The sequence below is a fragment of the Populus trichocarpa genome, chromosome 1 (assembly GCF_000002775.5).
Source record: "Populus trichocarpa isolate Nisqually-1 chromosome 1, P.trichocarpa_v4.1, whole genome shotgun sequence".
Classification (NCBI taxonomy): domain Eukaryota; kingdom Viridiplantae; phylum Streptophyta; class Magnoliopsida; order Malpighiales; family Salicaceae; genus Populus; species Populus trichocarpa.
In genome coordinates, this window is record NC_037285.2 from 47,069,497 (window position 1) to 47,094,550 (window position 25,054).

Here is a 25,054-nt window from a genome sequence, read left to right on the forward strand (position 1 = left end):
TGCTAGAATACTATTTGTGCTTAAAATGTTGGAAGTAAAATAAACAGGAGCAGAATATGAGTATCTATTGGAGCTTAATGCTGCAGAACCTATAAAAATTCTACGTGTCACTTCCTCAATTAAAATAATGCTGCAGAATTCACTCGCATGGTTGTATAGAATGCTCCATTCAAAGGACAGCTTGCTATTGGGTTTTCTTGGTGTACTAATATACAACTTGTTGGGAACAACTGATAATAACATGATAGCAAAGGCTTATTAGATATCTTTTGTTTTTTTAGCTGCTTTTGTTTTTTAGTTGTTCTTAAAGAGGGTGTTTTCCTATTTTAGATGAATGATTTTGAAACCTACAAAAACTTTGAATCAGGTAATGTTTCTTAAAAACTTACACCTTTTATTTTATGATTTATTAATTAACACATTTTTATTCTAACATGTTTAATTTTTTATTTTATAGAATTTGGTGGAAAGTTGCATCTAGCAACAGATGATAATTAGTTCACAAATTGTGATGCATTTATTGAAAACATATGGTAAAAATACAATTTTTTTATTTTTATATCTTCTAATTTAATTTATCATGTTATAATTCTAGATTATAAATTTCAAGAATCAAAGTGCAATGTTCTTGAAGAGTTTTTTTTATTAAGATGATGTGCACATGAGGATTTTTTTTTGTTTGGAGTGTTTTATGATAATGTTATTTGTTGTTTTTTCTTTAAGCCCTTTGAAGGCAATGGTTTGTAATTTGGATTTTAAGTTATTGGTGTGTGATTGTGAGTATGTGTTATTTAAACTTTTTGGAAGCAGAAAAATATTAAGAAGGTAAAAAATATATTGAACACAAGATTGACATTAATAATTTCATATAAATGAATACTCAGTGGCTAAAAAACATAATAAACATAAGATTGACAATACCAATTTAATACAAATGAATATTTAGGGGTAAAAAAATTAAATGTACTTTGGAATCTTCAAAGAAAATGAGACAATATCAACATTAATTGCAAACCCATTAGAAATCCATTAAAAGCTCGTTACAAATCCCATTATAAAGCCAAAAAAGCCCAAAAAAATGCATATAGGTTTTTTCGGTTTTTTGCATAAAAAACCAAACTGAAACCGGACCGAAACAGGTTAGTTTGGGCTGGTTTCGGTTCGGTTTCGGGTCTTTTTTTTGGGTTTGGTTGTTTGTTTTGGGTAAAAACCAAATCGAACCGAAAATGATCACCTGTAAGTTTAATACCCTCACTTGAACATATACTTATTGGAGGCATGAGAAATTCATTCCTTATTTTTTTTATATCACGATTTACATGTTATGATAAAACAACATTGAAGATTTTTTTTTTATCAGGTTTCATGAAATAATTTTTCATAGGGAGAAATTCATATTAATATCTTTAAGATATAAGTCAAATAAATTTAATTTTAAAATTAATTTGGGGTAATCAATATTGGTTGAGGTTATTTTGATTTTGTAATTTGCAGCCAAAATCTGCTAATGTAATTGTGACGATTTAATTAGCCCACATTTATTATGTAGGTGTGTGGCCTTTGTGTTTTTCAACTTTTATCCTATTTTATGTTGTAACAATCAAATTCTTTTAAAAAAAGAAATCAAATGAAAAAAATTAGTTATTTAGGTTACGTTTAGGTAATATTTGATTATAGAAAAATATAAAATAAATCAATATTTATAACAGTTTTACAGTAAATTTACATACTTCAAAAAAATAATAAATACAAGGAGACACGTCTTTTTTATTTCTACCGTCTCTCTTCTTCTTTTTTTTCTTTTTTCTTTTGGTGATAGTAACCAAACACAAATTTAGTAATGAATCTTAATACTCTCTCCCCCTCCACACGTAGCATGAAGGCTGGAACCATTACGTATTAGGTGGAGGAGAAATATATTCCTCGTTTTTTCCATGAAGACTCATGAATCTTAATGAAATTATGAAGAAGAATTTATTTGATCAAGCTTCACACACACATTTTATAACAAGAATCTCATTAGATATAAGTGTCCATTTTACACAACTATTATTAAAATGGTACTTATCATCAAGCCATGGGGCATATGAGTTGTATTATTTCGTTGATTTATAGTTTCTAAGATATGTCTCCACAAGATAAAGCCCTTAAATAATTCTCTATGGAGTTCACCATGGGGAGAAGTTGCTTGAGTTCATAAGTCTTATAGTGGGCCTCTTGTCTTGGGTTCCTATTTTGGTTCCATCGTGGGGTGACTGATGATGTTGAATTTAGTCCAAATAGAAAAATATTTTTTTTTCATTGATCCTTTTGATTTTTTATTTTATATTTGGCATAATTTTTAATTCTTGTTGATCATTATAATAGAATAATATGTTAATATTGACATGTTAACAATTCTCCAAAAAGTTATATATGTGTGTGTTATGGTAAATGAAAAATTTTGTCTGCTAAAAAAATCAGTTTTAAAATAGAGCTATGTTTTATTTTAAATACAAATTTGTGTCTATTAAATAACACAGATACCCTTTTTTCTGGAAGTTCACACAACAAATACAGAAGATAGATAAGTCAATATTGTTCTTTTGAGAGTTCTATAAAATTACATTTGCAGCACCATAGCTCAAAGACATGAATCTCTGTGAAACCAATTATGTCGAGGTGAACATGTAATAGGTAACCAACCTTGCCTGATGCAAACATGAAGAACAAAGACCATCCAGGAATACCGCATATGTTGATTTAATTCAACCATTTAAAGTTAAAGGAGAAGGAGAAAACATAAATAACCACCTCAATCATAATGACCACATTTAAATTATTACCTGAAAGAATTAATTATTAGCCCTCCATCATCTCCCTTTTCCTCTTCCTCTTTCTCTTCCCACCCATTATTTCGGGTCCACATTCTACAAGTGTTGGTTGGCAAGGAGCAACCAGTGCTTGAATCCTCAGCTACTTGAGATACCTGCAAAACCAATTCAAGCATGGCATACGCATTCTAACTTGTAAGTCTTATTATTGAGAAGAAACAAAAACACTATGAAATCAAGTCCAGTAAGCAGCACCTCTGATTGAGCACTCATTGAACCATTTGATGTAGTAGCAAATTTTGTCGTCAACTTTGGGCATTGACGCACCTCCAACATCCACAAATGAGGGAATAAGAAATCATAACATCCATGACTGAAGCATACAATACTTGGTAATTTTTCTAGAAACAGCCATTGCAGATTATGGAGCACCATCTCCTTCTCAACATCGACTGGTGAGGCATGACTCTTTAACTTGTTGTCTTCTATGATTTCATTTGAACATGAATTGGGGAAGCATAAAGATTGGTGACATCTTCCTAACAATATCTTATTCTTTTCATCATCAATATCCTTAGCGATGATTTGCTCCAATTCCTCACAGTTTGATATCTTTAGATAATTCAGTTGAACAAGAGTAGCAATCATACTGTCTGTAAATATATGTGTCAGTCTCTTACACTCATTCACAACCAAAGTGGTCAAATTGCTCGGCACGAGACCCTTCCATATACACCTCATGTCAGGCAATAAGTTCAAGTGTAATTTTTCCAAACTCAAGAGTGAAAGTTCATGCCCACCTCTTATATTAGTTACCAAACTCCCAACCTGCATTAAATCCTGTACTCCTTCGCAGTTTCTAATATATATTTCTTTTGAATTTATAAATACCTGCATCAAAAGAAAACAAGGGTACCAATTTGTTAGAAGTAATTCTTAGTAATTATTGTGAACCTTTGGAACTAAATGTTGAAGTTTGGTACCTAAGCTAGAACAGGATTACTTAACAGTAATCTACTGCATGATTATCTAGTTGTTAGCTGAGATTACTATCTAGATTAGGATATGTTTTTGAATTCTTTTGTTGAGTTTATCTAGGATTAAACTAACTTGTAAACATCTCCTTAAACAAAGGAGAAGTTGGCTGGTACGTTTCTAGAGTTTATTTTTCTTTGTAATTCTGTTTTCTTTTCCTATAAATAAAAGGGCATGGGATGGCAGTAACCAATAACTCAATTCTGCTCTTTGTTCTTTATACTTAAATACTAAGTTCTGTGTTCTTTCTTTTGTTCTTTCTATCGTGGACTTAGTTCTTTGTTCTTTTCTCTTTTATCAGCAAACATAAGGTTGTTCTTTATATTTCTACAATTGGTATCAGAGCATCCTTAGGATCTTTGAAGGGCTTTCTTGTGAGTGAGAAAGACGAGAGTACAAAGAGGATAAATCAAATTTTTTACTTTGAGGGTTGGTGAGTGAAAAACACGAGAGAATAAAGTGAGTTTTTTTTAATGGATTCTGCAAGTTTTTCACCAAAAACACCATTGTTTACGGGACAAAATTTTGGTGTGTGGGCTGTAAAAATGGAAACCTATCTCAAAGCTCTTGATTTATGGGAGATAGTGGAAAGTGATAGGCAACCTACTCCTTTAGGTAACAATCCCACAATTGCACAGATGAAGTTCTTTAATGAAGAAAAGGCAAAGAGATTCAAAGCTCTTTCTTGTCTTCATAATGCTGTAAGTGAAGACATCTTCACAAGGATCATGGCATGCAAATCTGCCAAGGAAACATGGGATAAATTAAAAGCAGAGTTCCATGGTGATGAGAAGTCAAGAAGGATGCAGATTCTGAATCTGAGAAGACAATTCGAAGGTCTGAAGATGAAAGAAAATGAGAGCATCAAAGATTTCTCTTCTCAAATTTTGAAACTTGTGAATCAAGTAAGACTTTTGGGAGAAGATTTTCCAGACTCTAGAATTGTAGAGAAAGTCCTGGTGAGTCTGCCAGAAAAGTTTGAACATAAAATCTGTTCTTTAGAAGATTCAAAAGATTTTTCTGAAATGAGCTTGCAAGAACTAGTAAATGCATTGCAAGCTGTGGAGCAAAGGCAAGCATATAGACAAGAAGGATCAAGTGAAGGAGCTCTTGTAGCAGTTTACAAAGATAAGAGTCGGGCTAAGAACATCTTCAGAAATAATCAAGATGGAAAAAGAGAAAAAGGGAGAAGCTGGAAATCTGCTAACTGGCAACAGAACATCAATAACAGCTTCATGAGGGGGAAAGAGAAGAAAGAGCATTTTCCTGCTTGCAAATACTGTCAGAAAACTAATCATCTTGAAGCCTGGTGTTGGCTCAAGAATGCTCAATGCCGAAACTGCAAGCAATTTGGGCACATCCAAAGATTTTGCAAAAATAAAACAGAAACTGAACAACAAGCTCAAGTAGCCGATTGTTCAGAAGTCAAAGAAGATCTTTTATTCATGGTCACAATTCAGGACATGTGTAATTCAGCAGAGCCAAAGGACTCATCATGGCTCATTGATAGCGGCTGCACTAACCATATGACAGCAGACTTAAACTTATTCAGAGACTTGGATAAAAGCTACCTATCTAAAATCAGAATTGGCAATGGAGACTTTGTGAAGGTTGAAGGAAAAGGAGCAATTGCAGTAGAAACACTGTCAGGTACAAAAATTCTTAAAAATGTTCTTTATATGCCTAAGATCAACCAAAATCTAGTTAGTGTGGGTCAATTGATTGAATCTGGCTATTCAATAGTCTTTAATGATGGAGTGTGTGACATTAAAGATAAAAATGGAGTACTTTTACTTTCTGCAAAAATGATGAACCGAAGTTTTAATGTTAACTGGAAGGAAGTTTGTTTGAGTGCCAATACCTATGAGAACAATGAATCTGTTCTTTGGCACAAAAGGTTGGGACACTTCAATTATGCAACTCTAAAAAGAATGGCTGACTAGCAGATGACTCACGGGTTACCAGATATTCAAGAACAACAAATTATGTGTGAAGCTTGTCAGCTGGGAAAACAAACCAGAACTGTTTTTCCTGACAATGCATATAGGGCAGTGTCTAAACTCCAGCTTGTACACACAGATGTGTGTGGACCTATGCACAATGAATCATTAAATGGTTCAAAATACTTTCTTCTATTTATTGATGATTTTAGTAGGTACTGCTGGGTTTACTTTCTAAAATCCAAAGCTGATGTGTTTGCTGAGTTTGTTAAGTTCAAGGCAGCAGTTGAACTAGAAACATGAAACAAATTGAAGATATTGAGATCTGACAATGGAGGAGAGTATACCTCTCGACAATTTGAAGAATACCTTGCTAAAGAAGTGATTAAACACCAGCTGACTGTTCCCTACACACCACAGCAGAATGGTGTCAGTGAAAGAAGAAACCGAACATTGATGGAGATGGCAAGATGCTTGCTATATGAGAAGAAGCTGCCATTGAATTTCTGGGCAGAAGCAGTAAACACAACATCATATCTTATAAACCGAATGGCTTCAAGAGTTTTAGCAGATAAAACTCCTTATGAACTCTGGTATGGTTTTAAACCTAGTATTGATCATTTAAAGGTGTTTGGTAGTATTTGTTATGTTTTGAAACCTGAAGTTAGAAGAAGAAAACTTGATCAAAAGGCTGATATAGGGATCTTTATAGGCTATAGTACAACATCTAAGGCTTATAAAGTTTATGATGGCTATAGAAATGTCAAAGTTGTAGAAAATGCTACTTGGGATTGGAAAAATTCATCAGGTGAAGGATCAAAACAGATACAACAAGATGATTTGGATGTTGCAAACATGATTGATCAACAAACAGATGTTGCTGGGAATATTGAGCAACAAACTGAGTGGGATGCTGCAGAGAATATTGATGATCAACCAGTAAAGGGGACAAGATCTCTATCAGATATCTATAGCAGGTGCAATGTAGCTGAGGCAGAACCTGTAGATGTTGAAGAAGCTATGAATTCTCAAGTTTGGATAGCAGCAATGAAGGAGGAGCTTGCAATGATAGACAAAAATCAAACATTGATGCTAGTTGACAGACCAACTCATAAGAAGGTAATTGGAGTGAAATGGATTTTCAAAACAAAATTAAATGCAGATGGTAAGATCAACAAGCATAAAGCCAGACTTGTAGTGAAAGGATATTCACAAGAGGCAGGGATCGACTTCACAGAAACTTTTGCTCCAGTTTCCAGACATGAAACAATGAAGCTCCTACTTGCTCTAGCAGCACAAAACGGTTGGTATATACTTCAATTGGATGTTAAATCTGCATTTTTGAATGGTGTGCTAAATGAAGAGATTTATGTTGAGCAACCTGCTGGTTTTGAAAAATCAAATTCAACAAACAAAGTTTATTTACTGAAGAAGGCATTGTATGGATTGAAACAAGCTCCTAGAGCTTGGTATAGCAGGTTGGATAATCATCTTTTAAGCTTGGGATTTAACAGGAGCATGAATGAGGTAACTTTATATGTGAAGCATGCTGAAGGACATAAACTCATTGTATCAGTTTATGTTGATGATTTGCTAATCACAGGGGACAAGGAGCAGCTTGTAGAGGAATTCAAAACCAATATGAAAGACGTGTTTGAGATGAAAGAACTTGGTTTGTTGACATATTTTTTAGGAATGGAAGTAACTCAGTCTGATCAAGGTTACTTTCTTTGTCAAAAACGTTTTTCCTTGAAAATACTGGACAATTTTGCAATGAGCAAATGCAAGCCAGTAAGCACACCTATGATACAGGGGCTGAAGCTAATGAAAGAAGATGGATCTCCAAAAGCTGATGGGAAAGTTTACAGGAGTCTAATTGGGAGTTTGCTATATTTAACAGCCACACGTCCTGACATTCAATTTGCTGTGAATTATCTTTCCAGGTTCATGCAAGAGCCAAGTCAAAACCACTTTGTGGTAGCTAAGAGAGTATTAAGATATTTGAGAGGGACTGCAGGTTTTGGCATACATTTTGTGAAGTTCAGCTCAATCAATCTTGTTGGATTTTCAGACAGTGACTGGGGAGGAAGTGATGAAGGAATGATGAGTACTTCAGGTTACTGTTTTGCTGTGGGAAAGAGTGTGTTTTGCTGGAATTCAAAGAAACAATCGGTGGTGGCACATTCTACAGCAGAGGCTGAATATATAGCTGCTTATGTAGCAGCAAAACAACTTATATGACTGAGGAAAATGCTAAGTGACTTAGATTGCAATCAACAAAATCCCACAACATTGTTTTGTGACAACACATCAGCTATAGCTATTTCTAAAAATTCTGTTTTTCATGATAGAACCAAGCACATGAAGATCAAATTTCATGCAATCAGGCAGTTTCAGCAAGAAGGAGAATTGGAACTATGCTACTGCACTTCTGAAGATCAACTAGCATATTTTTTCACCAAACCGTTGGCTAAAACCAGGTTTGAAGATCTGAGGGCAAGAATTGGAATGACTAGCTTTGGAACCAAGGAGGAGTGTTGAAGTTTGGTACCTAAGCTAGAACAGGATTACTTAGCAGTAATCTACTGCATGATTATCTAGTTGTTAGCTGAGATTACTATCTAGATTAGGATATGTTTTTGAATTCTTTTGTTGAGTTTATCTAGGATTAAACTAACTTATAAACATCTCCTTAAACAAAAGAGAAGTTGGCTGGTACGTTTCTAGAGTTTGTTTTTCTTTGTAATTCTGTTTTCTTTTCCTATAAATAAAAGGGCATGGGATGGAAGTAACCAATAACTCAATTCTGCTCTTTGTTCTTTATACTTAAATACTAAGTTCTGTGTTCTTTCTTTTGTTCTTTCTATCGTGGACTTAGTTCTTTGTTCTTTTCTCTTTTATCAGCAAACATAAGGTTGTTCTTTATATTTCTACACTAAAAGAGAGGCAAGAAATCAAGTCAAATCAGCAGCACCTCTGATTCAGCACCCATTGAACCATTTGATGTAGTAGCATGTTTTGTGATCAGCTTTGGGCATTGACGCATCTCCAACTTCTCCAAACGAGGGAATAAGAAATCATAACATCCAGGAATGAAGCATGCAATACTTGGTAATTGTTGAAGCGACAACTCCTGCAGATTAGGGAGCACCATCTCCTTCTCAACATTGACAGGCGAAGCATGATCATCCTGCCCAAATACTCCCAATAATTGAGAGGATTCTCTTATTTCAAGTATTTGGAGCTTTGGGAGACCTGAAGCCATGGCTATTGGGAAGAGACTCTTCAACTTGTTGCATCTTTTGATTTTAAGTTGACACAAATTAGGGAAGCATAAAGATTGGAGATCACTTCTTGACAATATCCGGTCCTTTTCATCATCATTATCCTTTGCAATGATTTGCTCCAATTCCTCACACTTTGATATCTTTAGAACTTTCAGTTGAACTAGACTAGCAGTCATGTTGTCTGTGAATGCATATGTCAGTCTCCTACACTCTTTTACCTTCAAAGTAGTCAAATTGCTCGGCACGAGACCCTCCCATATACACCTCATGTCAGGCAATAAGCTCAAGTGTAATGTTTCCAAACTCACGAGTGAAAGTTCATGCCCACCTCTTCTATTAGTTACCAAACGTCCAACTTGCATTAAATCTTGTACTCTTTCCATGTTTCCAATATATAATTCTCTCAAATTCATAAACCCCTGCATCAAAAGAAAACAAGGGTACCAATATGTTAGATTTAATTCCTAGTAATTATTATTGTGCACTTTTGAAACTAAACAAGAGGCAAGAAATCAAGTCAAATCAGCAGCACCTCTGATTGAGCACTCATTGAACCATTTGTTGTAGTAGTAAATTTTGTAGTCAGCTTTGGACATTCATACACCTTCAACGTCTCCAGACGAGGGAATAAGAAATCATGACATCCAAGACTAAAGCAGGCAATACTTGGTAATTGTATAAGCAACAGCTCCTGCAGATCAGGGAGCACCATCTCCTTCTCAACATTGACAGGTGAAACATGATCATCCTGTCCAAATACTCCCAATAATTGAGAGGATTCTCTTACTTCAAGTAGTTGGAGCTTTTTGAGACCTAAAGCCATGGCTATTGGGAAGAGACTCTTCAACTTGTTGCATTCTTTGATTTCAATTCGACACAAGTTGGGGAAGCATGAAGATTGAAGATCACTTCCTGCCAATATCTGATCCTTTTCATCATCATTATCCTTAGCAATGATTTGCTCCAATTCATCACAAGTTGATATCTCTAGAACTTCTAGTTGAACTAGACTAGCAATCACGTTGTCTATGAATACATATGTCAGTCTCTTACACTTATACACCACCAAAGAAGTCAAATGGCTCAGCACCAGACCCTTCCATATACACCTCATGTTAGGCAAAGGCATGTAGACCAACTCTAATGTTTCCAAACTTGTTAACCCCTGCATCAAAAGAAAATAAGAGTACCAATTTGTTAGATATAATGCCTAGTAATTTTTGTGCACTTTGGAACTGTTAATTTTGGTAAATAGAAGAACCAATTGTCCCCAATACTTTAGCCAAATACTTATCAGCAAAAAGACATAAATAGATAGGGCACTAGAAATAGACAACTGAAACAGACAACTTAATATTCTAATGTGGAGCTTTATCGTCCTGTCCAGATACTTCCATTAATTGGCGGAAAAGCCTCAATTTCACTCAAATTGGGAAAGCATAATGATTGAAATTAAAGGTCTCATTTCATTACAATAATTATTTTCTAACTTTTTAAGCCCTGCATCAAGAGACAGAGAATGATATACTGAGACGACTACTTTTAAATTCAATGAATAGCTAAAGTATTTAATAGCATTTATCAATTACTTTAGTTTTAGAAATTTGGTGGAAGAAAGAAGAAATTATCACAATGTGTTGAAGTTGACAATTTAAATTAGAAAAGGAAAAAAATTAGTGTAGAAATATAAAGGACGTACTTGGAGCTGTGCCAACAAATTATCCAATTCTTCGTGGCCATAGATTCTTAGATTTTGCAAAGAAGGCAATTGGGCAGCAAAATTCTTTGGAGCAAAGAAGCTGCAATTTGATATGGAAAAAAGAGACAATTTTCTTAGCTGAGGGAAGTTGATGATGTCATCTGTGGTGAGTGCATCTCCTTTTCCCCTGTAAAATATTTGCTTTAAATTGCCAGCATCTCTAATCATTATCTCTTCCAGGTTCCCAAGACTTGGAGACACACAGTCAGGGAAGACATGTTCCAATTTACCACATTCAGATATGAAGATAGTTTTTAATTTTGGGAAGCGAAGAGGCTCTGAAATTATTTCCCTTTCATCATCTTCTTCTCTGATAATATGCTTCAATTCACCGCAACTGAGTATCAGTAATTTTTCTAGATGAAAAAGACTCTGAGCGAGGGACGGTGTGAAAATAAATGTCAGTTTGTGAAGAGATTGCAACTCCAGATGAATAAGACTTTTAAGGCTGACATGTCTGGTGGGCCCCTTCCATATACATTTGAGCTCAGGTAACCATTGCAGATGTAACCTTGTTAAAGATGACAGCAGCGGCAGCTCCTTCTCCTCGTTAATTCCTTCATCAGCCACACCCAATTCAAATACCTCTTCCAATGATTGGCAGTCTTCATTTTGCTGGAAACAGAGTGCGAATATCCCCACATCCATTCACTTCAACATGTTCTAATCTTTTTAACAACTGCTCAAATGTCTTTGCATTTAAGGATGTGGCGCTTGTCTTATCCAAATATAATACTGTCGAGGTTGGGTATATTGTTACTGGTACTTGTAACCCATCCCCTAATAGTATATCATATTTGAGCAAGCTGGGAAAAACAAAATCTCTGGGAATGCGTTCAACCTTCGGTATCTTCAATGATAATACAGCTAAATGAGACAGCGAATTTAGTTCTGTTAGACTTGCATTCATTCCTCCTGCGCTTGTCCCAACAACATCCCATGCCGTGAAGCTGTGATGCCCGATCAGCAGTTCTTCTAACATCTTCAACCTTCCAATCAAATTCACAGGAATCCTTGCTAGGTATATACAACCTGTCAAATCCAACAACCTTAAGTCTTTGAGCTCCCCAATTTCATCAGGTAATTCTTTAATGGAGTCGCACCACATGAAAACAAGAATCTTAAGTCTTTGCAGCTTTCTCAACCGAATGAGGTCCTTGCATTCACACCCGATCAACAGCAACGCTTGAAGGTTCGTTGAGAGTTCAAGTGATTGCAATGACAAACACCCTCCCTTTAGAGACAAAACTTCAATTGCTTTCATCCCTTCAAAAAACCTCTTTGGAACATTCAAACCATCATCCAGTCCTAATAATAGAATTTTGAGCCGTGGACACACCAACCCCTCAGGAAGTTCTGTTAGTTTATTGCCCATTAACGAAATTGTTGTACAGGCTTCAAAGCTTTTATTGCTCATTGGCCACTCCTTCAACCCACTGCCAGCCTCTACCATGAATCCATATTCTTCTGATGATGCTATCTGAATAGCAACATCACGAAACAAGTCATGTATTTTCACATGTTCTGCAGTTTCAGTGCCCAACAACATACAACAAGCTTTGAGGTATTCGATTTCCATATAAACTCGTTTCCTTGCACCTTCAATGGACTTCACATCTTGATTTAACCCGTAGCCAACTGCATATCTCGTCAACTCCTCGATTGGAATGTCATAATCTTCTGGAAATAAACAGCATATGCATTTCTTCGGTCATCAAATTTTTCCATGTGCCGAGATTGAGATTTTTTGAGTTCTTCAGATGCTACTTCCCACTCATTTTTAGATTTATCTATTAGAGCCTTTCCCACTGCCACAAGTGCTATAGGCAAGCCTTGGCATTCTCTCGCAACCTCCTTTGCCACTCTGTTCAAGTCAGAGTCCTCATCACGTAAACCTGCATTGATTTTGAATAAAGTCCATGCTTCATTTTCAGATAGGACTCTTAAAAACACTTTTTCCTGGCAATCCATAGAAGAACATATGTTTTCAAGACGTGTTGTTAGAAGAATTTTACAACCCCTGTGAGCATCACCAAATGGGATCCCTATCTCTTTTAAGTTAATAACTTTCCAAACATCATCCAGGACTATAAGCATCTTCTTCTCTGTCTTCAGTCTCTGCCATAATCGATCTGCTCTCCCTTCTTTGGTCTTTTCGTCAAAATGTAGACCTAAGCGATCTGCCATTCGATCCTGAATGTCTATGACATTTGGATTCTGGGACAGTGTAGCCATCAAAACTTCATCCAACAGCTGCAACTCTTTGGCTCTCCTACCTACTTCTTTCACTAGGGTGGTTTTACCCACCCCTCCCATGCCGTATAGTCCGATCATATTGGCAGTGTTATCTTTGAGAGCTTTCATAATTTGTTCGAAAGCTTCTTTTGAGGATTTCGAGGGTGTGAATCCCTCTGATGGAAGAAATTCTATGTCTTGAAGAGGTGCTTTGTGGGACACTTTTGGAAACTTTCTGCTATTCCCTTCAAGTTTTCTCAAAGTCTCCGTCTTCTTTGCCAGTGCCTTGCTTAACTTGAATTGTCGCATCCAATTTGGACACCAAGTAAAGCATTTGCCATTTTTTCCCTTTTCATTTTCCAAACGATTCACACCTTCAATTTCGTTTTTTGCATCTTCCAGCCATTTGTTGACATCAATCTCAATTTCTTCAGCATTCCTTTTAGCAACGTCGACAGCATCTTGCAGACGATAAAGTGCCAAAGCCAGGCTCATCATTTGTTCATTGACTTCTTGAACAAAATTGTTGAAACAGAACATGTAACGGAACTGCCTTATTGCTGGTTCCACCAAGAGTTCTGCTATCTTAGATACAATGGATCCACCAGCACTTTCGATAGCCATTTTCCCTTAATTTGTGAAAATATATGCGGAAAGCTCTGGTACTGACTGCTCAATAATAAAATATAGAGGAACAAAAGGAAAAAGGCCTTTAGCTCTGTATGGAAGCCAGCTTCAAAAGCAACAAGACAAGGTAAAAGTAGAACGATAAACAATTAATCCCTTGTCCTAACACAACAATTATTTACACAATAGTTCATAGATCATTGTAATCCCTTTGTCCCCTCATCAATATATCTATCCACGCCATGTGTTAAAATTCACACTTACCCTAACAATTATTTACACACTAGTTCATAGATCTCTGTGCCTTTCCATAAAAAAAGATAGAAATACATTTTTTTTTCTCAAAACCAATAAAAATATTTATAAAAGAATTTCATTAGTGAAAGATAGCATATCATCAATCTAATGAAAATATTTATAAAAGAACGACTTTACGTTAAAAAGAGGAGAAGTATTAAAACAAAATAGTTTACATGGATTCTAACTTGCGAGTTAGAGCAGCAATTCCCATAAACAAATGCAATTTGATGACATAATTAAGATACTAGGCATAATATTATATAAAGATAATGATAAACAAATAGAATAATAATTCTTACAAGTACTCACCTAGCAAAGAGAGAAATGAATGGAAGGTTGATGATGATCACTTTGACACGATACTACCTCCTCATCGCTTCCAATAATTAATCTATAAGCTATGATCGGTCAATGTTTTTTTCTTTTGTTTTTTTTTTTGTAAAATTATGAATAAGGAGATAAAAAAAGACTTGCAAGGAAGTATAATTAATGGAACGAACTCAACAAAATCTGTAATGACTATCTCTGCAACACCCACTCAAGAAAGTAAAAAGAAAAAGGAAGGAAAGAAACAAAGATTGAAGGTCAACCACGGTTCTTTTTTCAATGTTCAAGAAAACAAAGAAACGTAAAACAGGAGTTTTTTAAAACCCAGCTAAGTATATGGCTTATTATATTATGAAATTTTTTGTTAATTAAGATTATATAACAGTTGAGTTGTAGAGCTGTAACTAAAATTTTGTGTTATATGTAAATTTTTGCAGAATTGAAAAATTTATGAAAATATTGCTTATACAAACAGATTTGTACCCTATAAATATATACTCTTAAACCCATATTTGAATTCTATATTCCTAAATGAAGGAACAATAAAGATTATTGCATGTACATATTCTCCTTCAAAAAACAAATAATAAAGTCCTATATGTCAATGAAGATTTAATTATAACTTAGCGCTGTTATTAAAATTAATTATTTAATCCTTGTAGTACTATCATATATAATTAAACATCTCATTAACTAGTGTTAACCACCCTCAATTTACTATATATATAAAATACCTTCCTTCCTTATGAAATTTCCCCAACTGCCTGCTTCTCTTTTCCTTTTTTCTATTTTTCAAGAAGGAAGAAAAAAAAAATACTTGGAAAGGAACTTGAAATTGACAGTACTAAACTATATATAACTAAAAATATAAGAATCAAACATATAGTTATTGAAATTATGGAATTGATTAATTAGTTTTTATCAAGACTAAATTATTATTTGTTAAGTGTGCTTTCTAATAAAAAAATTAAATCGAGTAAGGGTTAACTCGATATGACCCGGTCAACTTAACAGGTCTAAAAATAAATTAGACAACCATTTAAAATATAGTTTGACTAAATAAATTCAAGAGAAGATGTTTTTTTAAAAAAATATTGAGACAAAAATATATTGGATCGACTTAGGTTAACTCGGGTTAACTTGCCAAATCCACAACTCAGATCATGAGACCGGGATAACCTCATAAAAAGTAAATCAAAACCAAATATGAAACTCAATCCCTAATTAAATCAATGTTGAAGGATGAAATTAAAAAAAAAACAATTAAAAAAGAGACAAAAAAACTGGGTCATGTGACTGAAATAACTCCATAGAATGCAATTGAAACAAATTATGAAACTTAATCCCCAATTAATCAAATGTTGAAGGATGAAATTGAAAAAAATATTAATTAAAAAATGACAAAAAAAGACCGGAGGCAACCCAAGTTAATCTGGCAAACTTGTAACCCAAGTAATGAGATTGGAATAACCTCATAAAAAGAAATAAAATAAGATAAATATGACATCTGATTCCAAACCAATCAAATATTGAAAGATGAAATTGAAAAAAATATCAATTAAAAAATGATAAAAAAAAAAGAATCGAGGCAACCCAAGTTGATATGGCAAACTCGTAACCCAAGTTATGAGATTGGAATAACTTCATAGAAAGAAATAAAATAAGATAAAATATGACATCTGATTCCAAACCAACCAAATATTGAAAGATAAAATTGAGAAAAAAAAAAGCCAACTAAAAAATGGACAAAAAAAAGCTGAGTTAACCCGCGACTCAGGATAAGCAAATCCAACGTTGAAGAATAAAATTAACAAAGATAAGAGAGAGAGAGAGAGAGAGAGAGAGAGACTAGATTCAACTCAGGTTAACTCGCTAAACTTGTGACCTGGGTAATGAGATTCGGATAACTATATAGAAAGTAAACAAAAAAAAATAACGTGAGTCAACTTAGGTTAAACTGTCAAACTCGCGACCAAGGTCATGAATTGTGATAATCCTATAGAAAGTAAATTAAAATAAATTATGAAGCTCAATTTTTAATAAACTTATTGTGAAAGGTTGAAATTAAAAAAAAATCAATCGAAAAACATTATACAATAAGAAGACTTGAGCCTACATGGCTTAACTCGCAAAACACTTGACCTGAGTCATAAAACCAAGATAACCTCATAGAAAACAAACCAAAATAAATCATGAAGCCTAATTTATAATCAACTCAATGTTGAATGATGAAATTGAAAAAAATACCAATTAAAAAAGACAAAAAAAAAATCTAACCCATCAAACTCGTAATACGATTTATGAAACTGAGCTAATCATGTATAAAGCAAACCACGATAAATTATTCAGCTCAATCTTCAATAAACTAAATGTTGAAGTATGAAATTAGAAAAAAAAAACAAAAAAAAACACTATTAAAATGAATAGTGTTTTGTGAGGTGGTAAATAGTAATTAAATTCACCTCCTCTTTTGGTTTATAGTGTAAAGAGACTGGGCTAACCATATATAAAGTAAACCATAATAAATTATGAAACTCAATCTCTAATAAACTAAAAGTTGAAGTATGAAATTAGAGAAAAAAATATAGATTTAGAAAAAGAGAAAACCAAGTAAAAAAACACACTATTGACGATACAATTTCTTTTAAAATTTAAGATTTTGGTCATTGACTTGAGATAAAAAAATATTAAAAAGAAATGAAAAAAAAAGACCTGGGTCAAACTTGGTAAACCTGTTGAATCCATGATCTGAGACATAATATCATGATAACTCTATAGAAAAAAATAAAAATAAATAAAGAATACCAATTTAAAAATAATAATAATAAAAAATTCTTTTAATTTTAAAAAAATTCCTTTTAAAGAAGCGAAATTTAACAAAGACCGGAAAAAGAACTCTGAGGCAGCCCTTGTTATTTTAAAAAGAAAGATAGATACTATAGAAAGAGAGTAAAAAAGAATGTTAAAGGTTGAAATATGAAAAAAAAAAGTGCTAAAAAAAAGAAACAAAAACCAAAGAAGCCCGAGTGAACCTTGTAAACTCGGGATAAACTCTTAAATCCGCAATCCATTAATTTCTTGACCTGGGCTCAATGCAGGAGCTCAACACCTAAAAAATTAAATATTCAAGGATGAAATCAATCAATTTAATTCAATTTAAAAATAAAATTTCTTCATAAAAACTAAATTTAACAAAAACAAACCAAGGCAACCTGTGTTATTTTCAAAAAGACTAAAAAAATACCATATAAAGTGAATTAAAAAATAATAAAATGCTGGAGGATGGAAAAAAGGAAAAAAAACAGGGGTCAATATTTTAAACCCGCAAACCATTAAATTCTAGACCCGGACTCAACTAAAAAGCTAAAGACCCAGCTAATTAAATTTTAGAGGATGAAATAATAAAAAAATCAATCTAAAAAAAATCTTGCAAGGTAAAAAAAAATACAATAATAAAAAAGGATTAGATTTGACAAGAAAAAAACTAAAGAATAATGAAATTTTAAAAATAAAAACAATTATAAAAACCATCTAAAATTGAAAACAATTTTTAATTTGATAAACTATTTTAAATATAAAAAAATCCAGCAAAGAGAACAAGGATAAAATTGAAAAAACCACATAAGTTCATAAAGTATTCTAAATTTAAAAAATTGTAATAAAGATAATAGGGATGAAATCATAAATACAACAAACTTTAGGGACTGATTGATTTTTTAATTCCAACATGAAAATTGAGTAGGAGAGAGGGGAAAAGAAAAAAAAAAGGCTACACATGCCACACTAGCTGCTATAGTGCTACATGCGCCGCTGATTCATGGAGGGTACATCAAGATCCTTTAGAAGACGCCTTGGAATCATGGTTTTGGCTATCGGATGGCGTCGCACACGCCGTTTGAAGATGGCAAACATTGTTCACCCATTTTTTTTAATTTCATTTCCTTATTTATCAAATTATATTATTGTCTCCAATGACACCCAATAACTACCAAATGACCACTTCTAAATGACAAAACAAGCCTTAGTGTCAGACAATTGTTTTAAATTTTCAAGAGCAATGAAGGAACTTGTTGAAAAATCATGTCAAGGACTAAAAAGACCCTAGACCCAAGTGATTTTTTTTTTGTTTTCCAAGGATAATTAATAAATCATATTGTGCAAAGAAAATGCAAAAATACCATCTAATCCCTCTCTTTTAAGTAATGACCAATGTGTCCCATGAAAAAGATCAGCATGCCCCTAGATCCAAGGCATGCTACTTTGCCCATCAAAAGGTAAAATCAACCTTTTACCATGTGAATCTACAGTAAAAGGCTGATCTTTTTTAATATAGAGTATAATATCAAGGAAAAACTCTTTTTTTTTTCTTTTTCTAAACAAGAGTAATTGAATTCTAGCTTAACAAAAACACCGAACTTATTTACTCGATTGAGAGCCTTTATCGGATAAGCCATTAAGCTGCTAAGTACTTGTTAGGCTTTTACAAAGACATATTGAGTGCATTGTTTTAAAACCTGACATAGGTTGACTCATGATTTAGGTAATTTGGGGTTTAAGTCGGGCTAAGTTTAATTCAATAAAAATAGAAAAAAAAATTAATCTCGTGTTAACTCGATTAAAAACTCGAGGTGACCCGATCATTCTAGAAAAACTCAATCAAAACTTATTTATGAATACACCTGTTTGAGTATCAATGACATAATCTAAATCCTAATCAAGTATAGGTCCGAATTCTTTGTACGTTGTCTAAATTTGAAAAGGAGTTTCAATTCATTTAATAACATATATACATGGTTCAACTGTTGGATCGTTTGTGTTTATTAATAAGAAGCTTATGCTGTATAGGACATTGCCAATTTTATGGGTAAGAATATGAAGCATACTATAAGCTAAATTTAAGTTATATAGGGTATTAATTACTTTTATAATTTGATGTAAGTTATTTTTCAATTGTTTACTTAAAAAAAATTATAAGTATGTTTAGTTGGAAATCAGAAGGTTATTCCAAATTTGAATAAAAAAGTTAATATTTTTTAACTTTTAACCTATCAGTTATAACTCATGTTACATTTTTCATTAAAACAAGTTAATTTAAATCATTTTTACCAAACATCTTTATAACTTGAAGTTATTTTTTTTCATAAGTTATTTATGAAAAATAATTTTTGGATTATGACATAAACCAAAAAAAAAATCATAATTTAAAAATCTTACCGAACAGACTTCTTATTTCCAACACAGAACAAAATGCTTATGAAAAAAACCAATAGCATGAAGAGAGATAGGGACTAGTAATAAGCTGGTTGGGGGGTGTGATTAGTACTTAAAAGTGTATTTTTATCAAGGTTTTATATCATCACTTTGCACTTAAAGTATCAATAACTCCTTAACTAGAGCATGTTTTATAATAACAAGTCTGATAATATAAGATACCTTTAATTTATGGTAAATGCTCATTTTAAACGCAGGCATATCTCACAATTCAAAGGATTGATTGTTGTGATTAACTATTGAAAGTGAAAGGACAAAGAAAAGGCTAAGCTGAGAAAGGAGATGCCGATAGGCTAAGCTTAGAAAGGAGATGTCGATTCAATTAAAATTCGAACATTGTTCAGTCATTTGGTAATATCTAGAGCTATAGATCTTGGATTTCAGTTTGGTTTATATGGCTGGAAAGATAGAAATAGGCCTACAACTTTCATGAATAGGGAAAGACCCAAATTTTCCGTTTTCAAATTCAAAGTTTGGCCACAAAAGAGAAGTCAGAATCTGTCCTGCAATCCAGCCTAGACAATGCTCAGAATTTTACCCATAGCTGGAGTTCTAGAAGGCCAAATAAAGTGAAATTTGGTGGGTGGAAGGAAAAGACAATTTCAAATAACTTTCATGAGGAAAACCTGCTCAAAGTCTAATGGTAGAAATGACATTTCATCCAGACAAGAGCTTGAGGGCTATTCACCACGTCCACCAGCAGCACTACTCTGTATTTTAGACATATCTTGAGCTGTAATGTTCCAAATGCTCTGATATTTGGTGGGTGGAAGGATAAGATGATTTACAACAACTTTTATGAAGAATACCGTGCCAAATTCTGATTGCATCAATGCCATTTCATCCAACCAAAATGCTTGAGTGCTGCTGTCCACCAAGTCCACTAAATCAATAGTTGGCCACTACATCAATAATCAATTACCAAATGAATAGTTCTGAATTTTAGCCTATAAAAGGAGATATTTGCCATTCATTTAAGCATCTTGGTTTTCAGATCAAGATCATGTTCTTGCTCTCTTTGTATTTTGTAGTGTTCAAGTTTTATTCCATGTTATATTTTCCTTAATCTCTTGTTTATGCTTTTCATTTCCTTTACTATACTTATATAATTATGTTCTTATTTTGTTTATTTATTTCTTCTTCATAATGTCTAGCTAAGTTAATTATGTCAAGGTGAAAAGGTTTCAGTAATGGTGTTAGGATAAGTATAATATAAACTCAATATGGACTTTAATGCTTATATCCTAAACAACTTGCTATTAACATGTCTTATCATTTGTATCTTATTAATTATTAATACCTTGCTTGTTAAATGGTTAATCGAGATTTGTGTTGTATAACACCTGGTACATCAAATGCTTGATCCTTCATAGTCTTCGGCCAACATCGTTGTTATGAGAGGAACTTGATTTGTTGTCAACATAAGTTAGCATCATAAATATCTAATAAAATTTATAAGTATAGTGTTATGTAAATAAGATGATTAATATGATCATGTTGATAATTTATAAAGAGTTTATACTTTACTTATCTTTAATACTATTACTGGATCCTCTAACCTTGATATTTGTTTTTATCATTGTTTAAACCTCATATTAATCTTACATCTCAAAGTCATCTTTAACTCATCATCACCACCATCATCATCATTGTTGTTCTTATTATTATTATTATTATAAATTATTTATAATTTATATAGTTAACCTCCCTGTGGTTCGACCCCGGTCTTGCCGGGTTATTTATTACTTTGATACTCCTGCACTTGGGATAAGACATCAACTCTTTGATTGTATCAAATTGTCATGACCAAAAATGGTCACACTCAGATAACCGGATACAGTGATTCAGATTGGGTTGGCAATGCTATTGATCGCAAGTCAACCATTGGCTATTGTATGTTTGTTGGTGGTAATCTTGTCTCTTAGCGTAGCAAGAAACAACATGCCATTGCACGTTCTAGTGTCGAAGCTGAATATTGTGTCATGGCATCAGCTGCTTGTGAGTTAATTTGGCTTAAAGGTCTCCTATCTGAACTGGGTTTTATAAGTAGCATCCTTATGACCTTGTTTTTTGACAACCAAGCTGCCATGCATATTGCAGCCAATCCTGTGTTTCACGAAAGAACAAAACAAATTGAAGTTGATTGTCATTTTATTCGTCAACAAGTTCAGTCTCAGATTATCCAAACTCATTACGTCCGCAGTCATGATCAACTAGCTGATGTGTTCACAAAATCCCTGACCTCTGCTCATTTTCACCTACTGTTGTCCAAGCTTGGATCAATTAATCCCCTTGATCCAGCTTGAGGGAGAGTATTGGAAGAAGGTTAAATATTAGCCGATTCTTTAGCAACAGTTGATACGTAAATGATTAATTATAACAATGCTTTTAGGAGAAAGATATGCAGTCCTTATAAGATAAAGATTGTCTGTTAGATTGTTAGTTTTCTTTATAATCATAGACTTCTATTCCACTTTTACTCACGCCTCTGCTGCGTTGTCTATATATATATATATATGATACATTACATAATAAAGATTACACTGCATTCCAAAGCAGCAGCTCTGTTCTCAATATTGTTGATTCTCTATTCTTTCTTTTCTTCATTTCAAGAATTCAAGTACACAGGACTTGACTAGTTCTCCTCTTTTAGGAATCTTGAAACATGATTACAGAATCAAAGTGAAGCATTGAGGTCAATTCTGGGCTTCTTTGTAACTAATGGAGATGGAACAGTGAAGTTGCAACTAGGGCACTTGGGATTTGTCTTCAATGTAATCACATATAGCAAGCAACCAGGGCAAGCAGCAGCAAATACTCCTGTTGAAGAGAATGTAGTGCTAATCTCATCTTCTTTAATGTCACTGGCTGGTGGGGTTGGTGGTGGTCTCTCTCTGCTCTTTGCAAAGCAGAATTAACCTTATCAAGAGTGCAAACACTTTCACAATGACTTGAAGGTACAAGTTTTAATTCCAAGCAGCTTTCTTCCAAGAACCTCAATGGCGGAGACTTGGAATCTTGAACCTCTGATTCTTGGGTGGTTCTCTGTTTGTGATGATGCTTCGTGATGTTAAGGGATGGTAATGACGAGCTTACAGAATTGCATCTCTGCGAGTATACCTTCTCTGTAGACTGCAAGAACATCCCAATTCATCAACAATATTATTTGACTACAGCCAAAAACAAGAACACTCAGTTCTTCTACACTAAAAAATAAAAGATTTATGTTTCGCGGCTACTGAAAAATATGTATTTAATCGAAATGATGACCAGAAGCCTAAATTCTGTACAAAAACTGTTCATCAATATGAGAGAAACTATCAAGATTGTTTCTTGGCTATAAAAAAGATTGGGGATAAAACCATATATACCTTTAAATTAACAGGCACATCCCAAGTTTTTGTGGAGCAGTTGCCAGCCGATGCACAGTTCTATATCGACTTTGATCTTCAAGTGCTTATGAAACTTGACCATGTTTCATAACAATCATAGTTATACCACGTGTAATCTTTAAAAATCATTTACCATGAGAGAAGACACATTTTTTAAGTTTTTGCATCAATTTTTTTTATGCGATGAATCCATTCTAAAATCAAATGCATAGATATTAAACAATGGTTTGATAATTTATCTACACATAACTTAGTTTAAACTAAGTTTTATTTTAAATTGATTTATAAATAAATCTAAATAAATTTAAATTGATTTGGTTAAATCTAAACAATTTAATTTAATTAGACTTGATTGGTTTAAATTATCTTTAATTTTTTTAAAGATTGTTTTTTATGTCTAAAACTATATTATTTTATTAAATACTAAAACAACACTATTTTAAGTTTAATTTCATAACTAAAATTTTCATCAGCAAACTTTGAAAAGTAATCGGTGGTTATTATTATTTTTTAAAATGCTTTTCACCTAAAAATATAATAAAATAATATATTTTTTATTTTATAAAATCTAATTTTAACATAAAAAGATTAAAAACATAAATAAATAATTTAAAAATAAAAAAATAAATTTCCACAAATCTTTGGCTTAACAGCACTGCTAATCAGGTGTAAATTACCCTAAGAGTCTATCTGGGAGTGTGATTGCGGTTATTTTTCAAAGTATTTTTTACTTAGAAATATATAAAAATAATATTTTTTTTATTTTAAAAAAATATTTTTAATATTAACACATTAAAATATTTAAAAACATAAAAAAAAAACCAAACAAAAAAAATTAAAAAACTAAGCTCGGAAATGCTAAATGAATAAGGATAAAATAGACTTCTTTACTAGGTGGTCGTGCCGTCGTGGTAGCTCACAAGGTCTTTGGAGACGAAAGAGATGAATGAATAAGAAGCAGAGGTCTCTTTAATGGCAGCCATTCAATGCATTTTGTTCTCTTCTCTCACTACATGCGCGTGCTTCTACGCAATTCTTTCTCTTATTTTAAAAGATCTACACTCGTGAAACGCACGAGTAGCTAGCTGGTTGAGGGTTATTACGAAAGTGGACACACCTCTGTCCTCCCATTCATTAAAGATTAGAGTCGTAGTACAGGTTATTCACATGGAATCAGGAATTTCATCATTGCCGGCATTAATGATCTCATTTATAATTATAGGGTTTCACCTATAATTATTTTTCATACACAGAATCATAATTTTCGAGAATTCAAGTACATAGGACTTGACTAGTTCTCCTCTTTTAGGAATCTTGAAACATGATTACAGAATCAAAGTGAAGCATTGAGGTCAATTCTGTGCTTCTTTGTAACTAATGGAGATGGAACAGTACTGAAGTTGCAAGTAGGGCACTTGGGATTTGTCTTCAATGTAATCACATATAGCAAGCAGCCAGGACAAGCAGCAGCAAATACTCCTGTTGAAGAGAATGTAGTGCTAAGCTCATCTTCTTTAATGTCACTGGCTGGTGGGGTTGGCGGTGGTGGTGGTGATCTCTTCTTAGTCATGGTCTCTTTCTCTGCTCTTTGCAAAGCAGACTTAACCTTATCACTTTCAATTTACAAAACGACGTGCAGCTCAATCAATGCCTTTATTGCCTCCAGCCTTCAAAAAATCAACTCATTAGTTAGTTTCGCCCTTGGCTCGCGTACAAATACATCCACTTTAAATGACAGCCACCGAGATGTTTGACCTGTGGCACATGAGCTTAGAAAAAGAATTATGTGTTGGAATTTGATATTTTTTTTTTAGTTACAGTGGCTATGGCTAATATGTAGCATTAGGGTATGTTTGAGTGTGTGGTTGTGATTGTTTTTTAAATAATTTTTATGCTGAAATGTATTAAAATGATTTTTTTTTATTTTTAAAAAATTATTTTTAAAATCAGCACGTCAAAAATATTTTTAATTTTTTAGGAATGCTGTTTGCACCGCGAACCGGTAAACCAAAGTAATAGACTGTTACTTGTAAAAAGTTATTTTTAGTAGATATGAGGATTTTTAAAT

General features: G+C 33.2%; 1 protein-coding gene and 1 pseudogene across 1 annotated transcript; both read right to left on the reverse strand.

The window, feature by feature from the left end:
• Nucleotides 1–2,516: 2,516 nt before the first annotated feature.
• On the reverse strand, nucleotides 2,517–14,584 carry LOC18095806 (disease resistance protein At4g27190-like; annotated as a pseudogene).
• Nucleotides 14,585–22,271: 7,687 nt separating this feature from the next.
• LOC18095808 (protein GL2-INTERACTING REPRESSOR 1) lies at nucleotides 22,272–24,556 on the reverse strand. Its single transcript, XM_006370454.2, has 3 exons — nucleotides 24,362–24,556; nucleotides 22,590–22,726; nucleotides 22,272–22,488 (listed from the first exon to the last, which is right to left on the reverse strand). The coding sequence occupies exons 1-3, from the start codon at nucleotides 24,554–24,556 to the stop codon at nucleotides 22,272–22,274; spliced, it is 549 nt and encodes a 182-aa protein (XP_006370516.2).
• Between the last annotated feature and the right edge of the window lie 498 nt (nucleotides 24,557–25,054).